Below are 14,076 nucleotides of genomic sequence, written 5' to 3' on the forward strand. Positions count from 1 at the left end.
ACCTACCTCCTTTATCAAATCCTGAAACTTTTTCTCCCATTTTTCCTTAGCTTTTAAAAGCTCTCCTTCTTTCTCAACTCTTGCAGCTTCTAATGTCAGTCGTTTCTCTCTGCGGTTTATCTCATCCAACTCAACTTTCAGTCTTATAGTTTCTTTTTTTAATTTTTCTTCCCACTAGAAATACACAAAAATATTAATATTTTGTTATTTTATTTTTGTTCATTTTATTACAATCTTCAATTGCTCACTTTATAAATGAGCTCTCTTAAAGAATTGATTTGTTTTTTCGTAATATCATACAACTAGGAATTAGTTTTTTTCTCATATACACCCAAAAGTATATTTCTATCGATAATTTATAAAGCTGGGATAAAATAAAACAGTATTGTATTTGTATAATTAAAATGAAAATTAGTAAATAATTTTATCAAACTGATTTAAATTGTTCTGTTTTTACTTCAGCATAAAATTAATTTTTTCATGAACAATTTATTAATTTTAATGCATTTTAAGTTGCAACTTACAAATTCTATTACTATATATATTATATAAATTAAATAAAAAATTAAATATTGCAAATAAAATTTGTAAAACATGAAACCTAAATCATACTAATTGTCTTAGTTAAACCTGGGTGAAATGTTCAGAAGATTACCTGACTATTTAAATCAGTCTTTTGTTGTTCAAGTCTAAATTTCATCTTCCTGTCCTTTTCATCTATCTCCCTGTTATGAATTGCCTGAAAAAATGTGTTTTAATTAGTACTGTACAGACCATATCATAAATAAAATTAAGAGTTAGAGATACAATAAATCAATTGGAATTTAACTTTAATAGATCAGCAACTTTCATTAAGGTTTTCTTCCACACATAGAAAGATTCAATCAATCCAAATACAAACATCGCAAGGTCTGGATTAGGGACGGCACATATTTGAACCCTAGCAGTTTTATCAGTACTGTTCACCTTGCGTTGTATTACCTCTCCCACTTGTTCTGTTTGACAAGATCGTTGCACACACCAGTGACTCATGGAAATTGATTAAATAAGAGTACACTCCCTTTTCTTAAAAAATAAGTCAACTAAATAAAATTGCTCTTACATCTAAGAATATTATTAAATAAGTTTCATTGTATCAATATTATTGTAAAATAACATGCTTTTCACAAAAATATTCATATTATTGTTCTAAACTTTCCAAATCATTGCTCTTGCCATATCACTTTGTAGATTTCCTAGCTATGGCTGAGGAATTTTCAAGACTGGATTTACATACAGGCCTAAAGGGCAATAGTCCAGGGTAGCATATTTTAAGGGATGATAAATTGTGGTAGAGGAACATCAGAAATACATACAACCTAAAAAAATAAAATTCAAAATAAAATTCAAAATGTATTAAAAAAGCAGGCTCCACTAAAATTGAAAATAGACTATTGTTACAGTTTAATTATCCTAGCTTATTACTGCTAGCTTCTGTACATAATAGTAAAGTATATTATGTCATGCCACTCAAGAAAGATGCATTTACTGCACTCGTGTGAGGTCCTCTATACATTATGCAATCATCCAGACTACATAATTGACTTTGCACAGACCATGTAATGGCTCATACAATGCCCTGAGCGATTTTGGATGGAATGTGCAAGTAAGCATTCTCCACATATTTGTTCTAAAAATCGTTGATAGAGTATGTGGGACACCTACGCATTTATCATTCCCATTTCATTTCCTAAATAGCATGTAAACTATACATTTCAGATGGCAACAGATTATAGTACTACATGACAAGTGATCACTGACTATTTTAACAAGAAATTTGGTAGACCAAGGAGGAAGGTGGGGTGTATGGCAGTCATTAGTTTTGTTGGGGAGCGGTTAGGGGGGCAGCACTGTTTTCAAATCCATTTCTAGGAATCCTATAAGTAGCTTAGTTATGAAGTAATAGTGGAAATGTACCTGCATGGTAGTAAGGGCAGCCTTTTCCTTATCCAAGAGTTCCTTAAGTTTTTTGACCTCCTCCTGCAAGACCTTTTCGCTGACCTGAAGCTGCTCTCGGGATCTCTCAGCAAAGCGCAGGGCACGCTGCTGTTCCAAGTTCAAACCTCGCAGTTGCGATGCCTCTGCTTCAAACTGTTTCAACCTCTCTAGCTGCAGTCACATACAGTTATATATTAATTTTGAATTGTATTTAATGTAGACCTTTGTGTAATGTTTGAATAGAAAGTCTGCAGCTGACAACATAAAAACTCTATTTTAGTATCAATGTATCTCTAATTAATGCCTCTCATTATTATTTTATAATCCATTTTAAAATGTTTATTACATGTTAATCATTCATCATATTAACATATTAGTTGAATAAAAGACATCAACATATAAGGGTGTACATAAAGTCCTGCACAGGTATAATTCTGAACGATAACAGATAAATCAACAAGATTTGGTACATCAACAATACACCTAAAAATCTACTTTTTGAAGGAACTATCTGTAAATCTGTAATATCATGGGGACGTCCCGCAAGGAGTCAGAAGGAAATCTTAAATAGGAGCATAGGTCAATATGTCATCATTTTAAAGGGCTTATCTAGCAGAGTTTAATGCCGCAAATCGAGTTCATAAAGATTGATCCAGTACAAAATGGCGGCTGCTCAAAGGTTTTATTTAAAAAAGATGTTTACTTAACAATTTTCAGAGTAAATGTTCGAATTGTTCACCTCCGGTTATTTGACAGTTGGAAAGACGCACATAAAAAACTATTAACAGAATTCTGCAGGGCAACTTGAGGAATCGTCTGACATTCTTGAAGTATTCTTTGTTTCAGTTCATTTAAATTTTGAGGCTTTGTTTTGTAGATGTTGTCCTTAAGGTAACCCCAAACAAAATAGTCTAATGGAGACAGATCAAATCAAATCAAATCAAAATTTCTTTATTCATTGGCACAACATTGTACACACTGAATGGTGTCATCAATAGCATTGTACATCTAAAGTATTATTATTAACTATATAATTTGACATGTTCTGTATTTAAAATTCGTTAAAACTATAAAGAGCCTTGTCAATGAGAAAATATTTTAATTTTGATTTGAAAGTTGATTTGAAAGTTGATAAAAACATTTTCTGACTTTAAATATTGAAGGTAATTTATTATAAAATATTGTGCCCATATATTGAGGTTTTTTGCGGAAAAATTCTAAATGATGTGTGGGAATGGCAAAGGTCATTTTGATGCCTGGTATTGTATTGGTGAAGTGTACCAAGCTGTGGCAAATTGGAAAATCTGTGCAGCTTTACCGATAATATTGTTTCATAAATATACATACCATACACGGTCATTATACCTAATGAAATAAAATGTTCTTTTGACGATGTGCCTGGTTTTAAGTTTAAAAATTGATCTTACTGCTCCTCTTTTGGATTTTTAAAATTGAGTCTAAATTTCTAACTGTTGTGGCACCATATATTGAAATCTCAAAGGAAATAACGGAATGAATATAAGAAAAATAGGACTGTTCTTAGAGTTTTGACATCACAAAAATTTCTTAATCTATTTAAAGCATAAATGCCTGAAGCTGCCCTTGCAAGAACACTTTCAATGTGAGAGCTCCAGTCCAGGTTCTCGTCAATCGATAATCCTAAAAATTTTGAATTTGCTACTTGGAAAATATGGCTATCTTTATTTATTGTTACTGTTGGCTTGATTATTTTTTTCATTTGTTTGTGGTTAAATACTATAAAGTTTGTCTTATCAACATTCAAAAGTAATTTATATTTGCTTCAAAAAATTGGGCTAAAAGTGATAAGTTAGTGCTTGGATGACTCCTCCACTCCCTTTTATTGAAGGTGCAGAAATTTTTTTAGGTTTGCGTCGTCGCATAAAAAACAAAGATTTTCCAGGTTGCCTGATTTTAGGTACATCATTGATATAACAAATGAAAAGTAAAGGTCCCAGTATGGAACCTTGAGGAACCCCATGCTTCACATCTGAAATCGAGGATTTGTAAAGTTGTTTTATATACATTGTCCCTTTGTTGTGGGAGAAATATTCCAATTCGACAAATTGTTTTCTATTATTCAGATATGAGTTTAACCATTCAAAAGCTTTACCTTCTACGCCAATTTTGTTTTAATTTAGACAACAACAAAACATGAGAAATTGAATCAAAAGCTTTGCTCAGATCCATGAAAACTCCAATTACCTTTTCATGATTATCTATGGAGTCAATAACTGATTCAAGAAATTCTGTGGCTGCGGTTAAAACAGATTTTCCCTTTTGGAAACCATGTTGATTGCTGTTAATTATATTGTTTTTTTTCCAAATAAATTTTAAATTGATTGTAAAAAGCTCGTCCAAAAGATTTTGGAGATTGATGGAAGCAAAGCAATGGGACGATAATTTTCTACATGGGTTCTGTTCCCTTTTTTTAAAATAGAGGTTTAATCTTTGCAATTTTCAATTTTTCTGGAAAATATTCCTGAAATAAAAGAAGAATTTATTAAGTGAGTGATAGGTTTTATTAGCGATTTCCTGGCTTTCTTAATGAGAACAACAGGAATGTCGTCATATCCAGCACTAAGCTTGTTTTTTAGACTGATCATAATTTTCTCTATATCTTCTTCTGTGACTGGCTCTAGTCTAAATCTAGAAAAATTACAAATAGGTTGTTGTTGAACTGAAGGTCCTGTGGAGCTTGACAAATTAGGCAGTATATAGATTTATCTACTAGATCTGAGAAATATCTGTTTATAAATTCGCTTAAGTTTACCAGGGTCTGTACAAAGTTGATTTCTAACCTTAAAGCTCTATATTTTTATTACTATTGTTGTTTACACCAACTTCCCTATTAATCATCCTCCAGACAGTGGCATTAAACATTCACAGACTTTTTCCAACTGACTATTAAGATATTGTTTCTTTTGATGCAGAATATTTGTTTTAAATAATTTGTTTCTTGATTTTACCTCACTATAAACAAGTGGGCTTTGAAGTTCTCTAGCTAGGCTTACTTAATTCAATAATTTCTAGCTTTTCTAATCTGAGCTCATCTGTTAACCACATATTTTTATTCAACTGTTTTTCGAATTAAGGTTTTTAGGAAAATGGAGGTTAAAGTAGAACAATAAAATACTATGAAAAACATCATATTTTGAAGTAACAGGAGCTAAATATAAGTCTGTCCATGATTCTTGTTGCAATGAATACAAAAATGAATGTGTGTTTAAATCTGCTGAACACACAAAGATCTGGTGAACGCGCTGGCCATTCCACAGTCCCCGCCTTCCGATCCGCCGTTGCCAAAAAAACAGTGTTTAAATAGGCTCTTACGTCGATGCCGTAGTGTGGGGGTGCTCCGTCCTGTTGAAACCAAATATTCTGGAAATGTTCTCCAAACATGTTTTGAGGTGCTGGTGTAATTTCATTTTCCAGCAAACGTTGGTATGATATTGCATTTAAATTTCCTTCAATAAAGAAAAGACCTACCAACTGGGTATCTATCACACCAAGCCAGACATTCACCTTTAGTGGATACTGCGTATGTGCCTCCCCCATCCAGAGAGGATTTTCCCTACTCCAGTAATGGCAATTGTGCCTGTTTACGCTTCCATTCAGCATAAATGAACACTCGTCTGAAAACACAATATTGTTTACATCAATTTCGTTGGCCTTCATAGTTTCACAAAATTCTATACGTCGATCGAAATCAGCTTCGTTCAGTTCGTGCACCAAATGAACTTTACAAGGCTTAAAATTAGACCCTTTCAGAATTTTTTTAAGAGACGTAACAGAGATGTCATGAGTTTGTGCTACTGAGTGTATGGACTCTTGTGAGTTCTCAATAAATGACTGCAATACATGTAAAGAGTTGTCTTCGGTTGTCGCAGTAGCGGGCCTTCCTGATCTATGACGATCGGAAACACTTCCTGTTTCCATAAAGCGTTGAACAGTTCTCCCTACAGTTGTTCTAGAAATTGACTGCCTCTCGTGAAAGTAGTCATTAAATAAATGGAATGCTTCCTCGTGTGATCGTCTGTTGTTTCCCCAACCAACCATCATAAGAAGTGTTATACGTTCACGTTCATCAAGCGACATAGTGTAGTTGAAGAACTCCAAGCAATACGACAAACTCTTTTGTACTAAAGCACACTGATAGAAAGGTTGGACAGCACTACTAAAACAAGAAAACTAGAATAGCCTACTATGAATAGACTGGCTAATAGGAAAGTCCAAACTGCGACCCAAAGATAAGAGCTTTCTAATTGTTACTGTTATCAATATATTAGGACCAAATTTGTAACCCTTGAGGATAACATTACTAACGTCATAATTCACTTCTGTACAACTGACAAGCATAATGTAGTATTTAGCTGCAGTATTCGTTTGGTTGCAGTTTTGCTTTACTGGGGTTATGGCTACTAATAAAATGTAACCAAGTAAAACCTTTGAACAGCCGCCATTTTGTACTGGATCAATCTTTTTGAGTGCGGTTTGCGGCTTTAAACTATGCTAGATAAGCCCTTTAAAATGATGTACATATTGACCTATGCTCCTATTTAAGATTTCCTTCTGACTCCTTACGAGACGTCCCCATCATATTACAGAAAACTGATAGTTCCTTCAAAAAGTAAATTTTTAGGTGTAGTGTTGATGTACCAAATCTTGTTGATTTATCTGTTATCATTCAGAAAATATTATACCTGTGCAGGACTTTATGTACACTCTGTATATATATATATATATATATACAGTACTATATATATATATATATATATATATATATATATATATATATATATATATATATATATATATCCTTTCTGTAAGTAGTGCTTTATTATGCATATAGAATTTATTTGTCAGTTGATCATATTATAGGGAAAACAAATATTCACATATTTATTGAGAACAGATATGAGTCATCTTAAGCAAAATGTTTTCTGTTAAGCTTACAAGGAATAGGAGGACAAACTAGCTGACTTTGTTAAGAAATTGCAGGTCTGAAAATGATTTGATTTGATGTTTTCTTGTTCAAAATCAGTTATGTGACCCAAATTGACTAAGTGCATGTACTATGTGTGGTATGTCTCAATGTTAAGCACTTTAATTTGACTGTTTTCAACCAAACAAAAGAAAATACAATATTTAAACAATCTTGATGGACGTGTTGTAAAATCATTAAATTGTTTTATTGACAAAATGAGGTTTAACGATCTCTCATAGTATATTGTGCAATGGGCTTGATAAATACTAATCTCTAAGCTGTTATGATTGATATGTAATTCTGAGTGTATGTGAATAACTAAAAAAGTTGTAATTTTATTTAAATGTTTTGTTCTATTTTATATCTATTTTGACTGAGTTTTTTTTATTTCAGAAATAAAACTATGTTTTTTCATTAATAATACCCATCTGTCTGTAGTGCAACATTTAACTTTGAAAATAATATTTGAATTTTCTAAGAAGTACTGTAAAGTATGAACAGAACTAAACTCTAGCTCTAATAGTTCTACATTGTATATGTGCTGAGTTATAAAAGTAGCTTACAGCAACTGTATGGAATGGTCATAAAGAAAGAAGCTGTGAGTGTATTTTTAATCTGCGCAAATTACGACTTTAAATTCTAGACTACTATTAACACAGGTTAACTTTTCCAAACACCTCGAGAGCAGATGTTTTATGTTGTGTAGAAAGTAGAAATACTATAAATAAAAGAACTAACATAAAATATTTTGCTCTCCTGGAATGTTTATTGCTTCTGGGTATGGAAATGTCAAGCTATTTTGGTGTTTATAAACAAACAAATTTTGCCAAGTTTCTGAACACAGCTTTAGAAACACATATATCGATTGCTATGGATCATTTGGAGTTTACTGTTGTAAGTTAGGACTTTTCTGAATAAGCGTGTAATATAGCACTGAATAGTCAGTACCACTATCACTAAACAGTTTTGTATTAGGACGTCATACAGTATATAATGATAGGGAAATTATACCAAACATGGAAGTAGGCAATAACAGTTAAGTATAATTATAAAATTATATAGCTCAATTTGGGAGTGAACTAACAGAGAGGACTCAAATGTTTGTCTCAAAATACCTGGGCTAGGTCCTCCTCAACAGCTTTCAGTTTGTCTTCGGCAGCTTTTATTCTCTGTTTGGCAAACTTTTCCTTCTCGTCCAATCTCCGCTTGCATGCTTGCTCCACCTCCCGCAGTTTCCACTCAAAATCATCCAGAAGCTGCTGCTCTCTGTCTGTGTTTACTGTTCGCAGTTTCTCAAAGTCCTTCTCAAACCTTTCTTGGATTGCTTCTTTTTCAGCTGTTGCTTCATCCAAAGCCTGAAAAATGTTTCATGTATTGTTAAAATTTTCTGAAAATACAGAATGGTGTCACTATTTGTTTGAATGTATAACATGCTTTTGTTTGGTTAATGTAAATGTTTAGTTTAATACAATTTAAACAATATTGTTAATGATAGCTTTTCATTTTTATTTATTAGATAACAAATACATAGGTTTGGTATTAACATTCAAATGTTGAAGATAATGATTATCCACTTTTCTTAGTGATAAATAAAACTGATAATATATTAAATAGTAAAAATCTGTTACCTCTTGTACAATTCGCCGTTCCTCTTCTCTCTCAACCTCCAACTCTCTAGCTTCCTTTTCCAACCGATCTCTCTCTACCCTCACTGTTTCTAGCTGAGACTCCAGATCCTTCACCCTTGCTGTCAAATCTTTCACTTGCTCCTCCAGCTCCAGCAGGTGATTCCAATCAAAACCATCAGACTCGTTCATTTCTCCTGAAAACAAAACAGTTTTGATTATATTATGGCCAAGTTTTTGTTTTTATGTTTCAACATTTCTTTGAGATCTTTTCCTTGAAATTTGTTTTTTTTTACTTTGTTTTTAACCTTTTGATTGAGATTTTGTTGTTTGATTTTGTATTCCTTAAAAGTAAATGGGTCAGGAAATTAGATTGACTTCACAGATTTTAATGAAAGTTTGACCTTACAAAACCTTTTTGACCTCAAGCAAAACTGAAAAATATACCACGTAAATTTACAACCCAAGACTGAGTATGTTGTAGAGACACATATTAACAGGTCTGGATTAACCTCAAGGCCAACCTTGGCTGTGGTGTAGGGGCGCAGATAGCGGACCAAAAAAATATAAAAATTTTAAAGCAAATAAAAATGCAAAGCGCATGGAGATGAGGAAGGAAGTTTTAAGTATGATCGAATTATTCTCTGTCTGCAGAACAGAATTAGGAAGTTTACTTGAATGTCGTAGCCTGCAGGAGGCGGAGGAGGGTAGCTCCTTTGGGGCAGGCGTCAAGCGATGACTCACAGGAAATACAGACGACTAGACGAGCCATCAGCTACCCTTGCCTTGCAGATCGTTTGTAGCTTGAAGTGTTACTGTTACTGTTTGTGTCGGTATTGTTGACATTTTCTGCTAGCTTGTTCTTGATTTATTTGGATATTACTGATTAACTGAGATGTTTCGGGCTACCTGAGTTAATTTGAGGTAAGTTGTAAGATATGATAATCATTGTCATCACTGTTTATGATAATTATTATTAAATATCACGTTCACATTAGTTAATATTATAAATAATGTGTACTGTAACATTACATTTTGGTTATGTTAATTTCCATGTCATAAAATAATCATAGCACGCTAAGTTAAAACTTGTTTTCAGTTACTAAACTTATTGAAATAGGCTATACTATCGTCTTTATTTAAAGGCATGTTCTACAACAGGCCTGACACAGCCTTTCTATACGATGGCTTGTAAGCACATGATATTTTTTTGTAATAACCAAATGAAATTCTTTCAGAGACTATTCTTTACAGAATGCTATATTTTATAAATAAATGTAATGCATATAACAAGTACATTTTAACCACCTAAAATTTCAGTTTTTGAAATAAGTCAACTAAAAAACCGTTCATCTGGAGCAGAGTTTAGGAAAAGAGCTAAAATTAAATCTGAAGAGGTCAAAAAGTGCAGTGAAACTTTGAAAAACTGGTTATCACCACAAGAGGACAAGTCAAGAGGATGAATCTTTTCCTTTAATCTGTGAAAGTACTAGTGGCATCTCTACTGATGATCTCTCTTCCTCCACTATCAGTGTAAATGAAGAAGAACAACTTGGAACAAGTTTAGAACCCAATTTGCTATAATCCCAATCCGGCAAACTGGGTTGCAAATAATGCATGCGTGATTGCATATCCACAAATGTGTTACTTCAAAATAAAAATGCATGATTTAAAAAATTCAAATAAGACGTATGGAAACCATTCTTGGTGTTGTACTGTAAATAGTTTTAATAGACAGTTGGTGAATGAAAGAAAACAAAAAAGAACCTGGTTGGTATTCTTTGAAACTAAAAGTGCATTTTTTCGTGGTCCTTACTGTCTTTTTCATTCAGGAACACAACCTGACTCGTATTTTATGAAAGAAGGTTTTAGTGATTGGAAAATGTATCATTGAGACTCAAAGAACACAAAATCTCAGTTTTTCACAAAACCAATACAATAATTTTAAAAGAAAGAGAAGAAAATTGGGTAAAGTTGATTATAGACTTACTGACATGATTGATCAAGATATTAGTTGCTGGAAAATGGTACTGCAAAGATTTGTCATTGCGATAAAAGCTTTAGCTTCTCGTGGGTTGTCGTTTCAGGGGTCAGAAGAAGTATTTTGTTCCAATTCAAATGGAAACTATCTGATGATGCTTGAAGTTCTTGCTGAGTCTAACCGTTTTTTGGCCAACCTTATTATAAAATATAGAAATTCTGGGAGACGAAATAACGTATCTCTCATCCACTGTACGTGATGAATTTATCGAGCTACTTGAAAAACAAGTACTATCCTACAATTTAATGAGGCTAGAAACTCTCAATACTTTTCATTAGTTGTGGATTCTACTACAGACATTTCGTATGTGGATCAGTTGTCATTTTTAATACGCTGTGTGAAGCTAAGTGGAGAGCCAGTTGGACAGAATTCTTGCTAAAAGTTGGACAAAAGGCTTTTGATATGTTTACAGCGGTCATTCATTGAGGTTCGGCAACATTTTAGAATGGATGTATTAGAGTGCCACAGGCAATCGTACAACAACGTGTCAAACATGTCTGTCATTTATTCTGGTCTACAAGCAGTAATTTTTGAAGTCAGTTCACTCTCCAAATCCCTTGTGCAGCCCATTCTCTAATCTTAGTACTCACACAGTAGATTTCTACCCGTGAAGATTTCTACTGTAATGAAGTGTTACAGTTCTTTAATCTTCACCAAGAGTTGTATAATTTCTTTTGTAGCGCAACATAGATGGGCAGTAATAGATAAGTAAAAAGACACTAAATTAACAACAAAAATCCTTTCCACGCAAGGTGATCTGCTAGGTATGACGCTGTGAGAGCTTTACAAGAAGAATGGTTTGCAGTCATCAAACCTCTTGAAGAATCGGAGAGCAACCCAGATAAAAAACTAATACCCAAGCAGAAGCAAGAGGTCTGATTAAAAGATTGATGTGGTTAGAAATAGATGTAATAGTTCAGTTATAGGGATTTATTCTCCTTAGGCTTTATATGGTTAACAAATATGTTCAAAATGAAGACATTGATGTATCAGTTATACATATCCAAGACTGCTTACTAATTATTTGTTTCTCTCAATGCAAAAAGTCATCAGCAATACGTTGAAGATCAATGGAGAAGATAAGGTTTTATTTGTATTGTGGGTCTGAGTGATGTTAGGGAGGGGGGAGTGCAGTAGGTCAAATTTAAAAGTGTGGCCTAAGGCGCAAAAAGGTGTTAATCCGGACCTGCATGTACTCGTACATTGTACTGTGGTATAGTTTGAGGAGACAACTACTGTACTGTCTTACCTTATCAGGTCCACTTATGCTTTGTCCAAGAACAGTCCTATGAAACTTAGTAGGTATTTTAAACGAAATTGTAAATCTTTGAGAAACATAACTAGAATGTTGTAAGATAATATAGGTAGTTCTAGAGATTCATAGTCATAGTCATAGTCATAGATCTTTATTCAAAGCTGTAATATTATAAATACAGTCAGAATAGTGTCACAAATACAGATAGACTAATATCATCACAGATACAGGTTAACCTATCTAAAATCTTATGTTAACTTAACATAAACATTGTTAATTTAAACAACTAAAATTAACTCAATTTTTATTTATATTTAATGGCCCAAGCCCTCAAAAAATTCTTCAAAAGAATAAAATGATCGTGATATGAGATAATTTTTTAATTTATTTCTAAACGGATTGATTCCTTCAATTTTTTTTACGTCAATAGGAATGTATTGAATAAATCGTGTACCAGCATATTCAGTTTTCTTTTTAAACAGCTCTAATTTATGATTTTCCAAAATTATACCACTCCTAGTATTATATCTATGAGTGGTATAGTTAGGTATATTTTTAAATTTTGTGTAAGTTATTGTATCGTATATGTATTGACTGTAAACAGTTAAAATTCTTAATTGTGCAAATAAATGTTTAACGGTTGCTTGCCATGGTAAATTTAGAATTAACCGTATTGATTTTTTTTGTAGTATAAGAATTTTTTCAAGGTTTTTATTTGAAGTAGCTCCATATACACTGATCCCGTAGCTTATATGGGAATGTATTAAAGAAAAATAAATTTGTTTTAAAGTATCCTGGTTACAAAGGTTTGCCATTTGCCTAAGGGCGTACAGGCCAGATGATGCTTTTTTTTATTACGGTTTGTACATGTTGATTCCAGCTTAAATTTTGATCTATTATTAGACCTAGGAAACAAGTTTCCTCTACCTCCATTATATTTTGGTTATTTATCTTAATGTCATATTGAAAATTAAACTTCGATTGGTGTGTTTTTAAAGGGTATAAAATGTGTTTTGCCGGGGTTAAGTAACAAATTTTTTTTAGTTAAAAAAGAGTTAATTTTATTCAAACAATTAAGAGATGATGTTTCAATTACCTTGGGATCCTTTCCTTTGACAATTACGCTTGCATCATCAGCGTATAAACACATTTTGTTTTCCTCTGCTACTGTAGAAAGTCCTGTTATATAGCAAATAAATAGTAAGGGACCCAAAAATTGAACCTTGTGGTACGCCATACTTTATGAGTTTTTTTTCGGATACAAAATTAATTTTGTCTTTATTTATTAAGTATGATAATTCAACGTATTGATTACGGTTACTGATGTAAGAGTGAAACCAATTTATTTCTTTATTTTTTAAGCCTAAATCTTCCAGAACATTTATAAGTTCGTCATGAATTACGCTGTCAAACGCTCTTTATACAGTAGATTTTGACCAAATAGCTAGATTATAACTTATTTTGTATCACTTCTAAACACACATCAACCAAAATTACTGTTATTTACATCAACTAAAAATACTTACACCTCGTTAACAGGTTTTAGTTCAAAACAACCCAGCACTCTCACCTTGCCATCTTCATACACTTAATTCTTTCAAAATACTAGTTTGTCATTTTATGGCCTAATCTTTAACTACAAGAAAGTTTGTACCATCCCATCAAATTCCTAACTTTATTACCTGATCTCTTCTGAAGCTCTTCTGTGAGTTCTGTATTTTTTTGTTTGAATGAATCCAAATCTTCTTCTAGTTTCCGTAGTCGTTTGCGAACAAACTCTGATTCCTTGTGGGCCGCATTGAGCTCTGCTTGCAACCCTAAGAGAAATACATTTGTGGTAACAGACAAACCTATATTTTCTATATTTTATTTATATTCATTGTGATAGTCTGCATTTGTTCATTTAACTAAAACAAATCTAGATTGAAATCAATCTGAAATGTTGCTCTCTCAAACACAAATTTAATGTCAGGATACTTTAAAATTGTATATTTTATTTATTTGGTTCTTAAGAAAGATTTAAGAAATTATCTAATCATTGAGTAATCCTCGGTTCTTCCCAGTCAAAAACACTCTGAAAATGTTTCATCACAGATACATTTTCTACAGCTTTAAATATATGAATAAAAGTATTAATATTTTGTTACAACTTATGAATTTATACATTGATGGC

The 14,076-nt window shown here is 32.6% G+C and overlaps 1 protein-coding gene across 9 annotated transcripts in view; it reads right to left on the bottom strand.

Annotated features, from left to right (window-relative positions):
• LOC124375096 (trichohyalin) overlaps positions 1 to 14,076 on the bottom strand; it is a 91,130-nt gene that overhangs the window by 15,389 nt on the left and 61,665 nt on the right. For 8 of the 9 annotated variants that reach the window (XM_046833257.1, XM_046833231.1, XM_046833249.1 and 5 more), the window contains 6 exons: positions 13,586 to 13,720; positions 8,611 to 8,804; positions 8,098 to 8,337; positions 1,957 to 2,148; positions 656 to 739; positions 7 to 174 (listed from right to left, as the gene is read on the bottom strand). In XM_046833257.1, coding sequence (XP_046689213.1) covers positions 7 to 174; positions 656 to 739; positions 1,957 to 2,148; positions 8,098 to 8,337; positions 8,611 to 8,804; positions 13,586 to 13,720 — 1,013 coding nt within the window. The remainder of the gene's footprint in view (positions 1 to 6; positions 175 to 655; positions 740 to 1,956; positions 2,149 to 8,097; positions 8,338 to 8,610; positions 8,805 to 13,585; positions 13,721 to 14,076) is intronic. The other variant, XM_046833225.1, reaches the window with a different exon arrangement.

This window comes from Homalodisca vitripennis, chromosome 1 (assembly GCF_021130785.1).
Source record: "Homalodisca vitripennis isolate AUS2020 chromosome 1, UT_GWSS_2.1, whole genome shotgun sequence".
Taxonomy (NCBI): Eukaryota; Metazoa; Arthropoda; class Insecta; order Hemiptera; family Cicadellidae; genus Homalodisca; species Homalodisca vitripennis.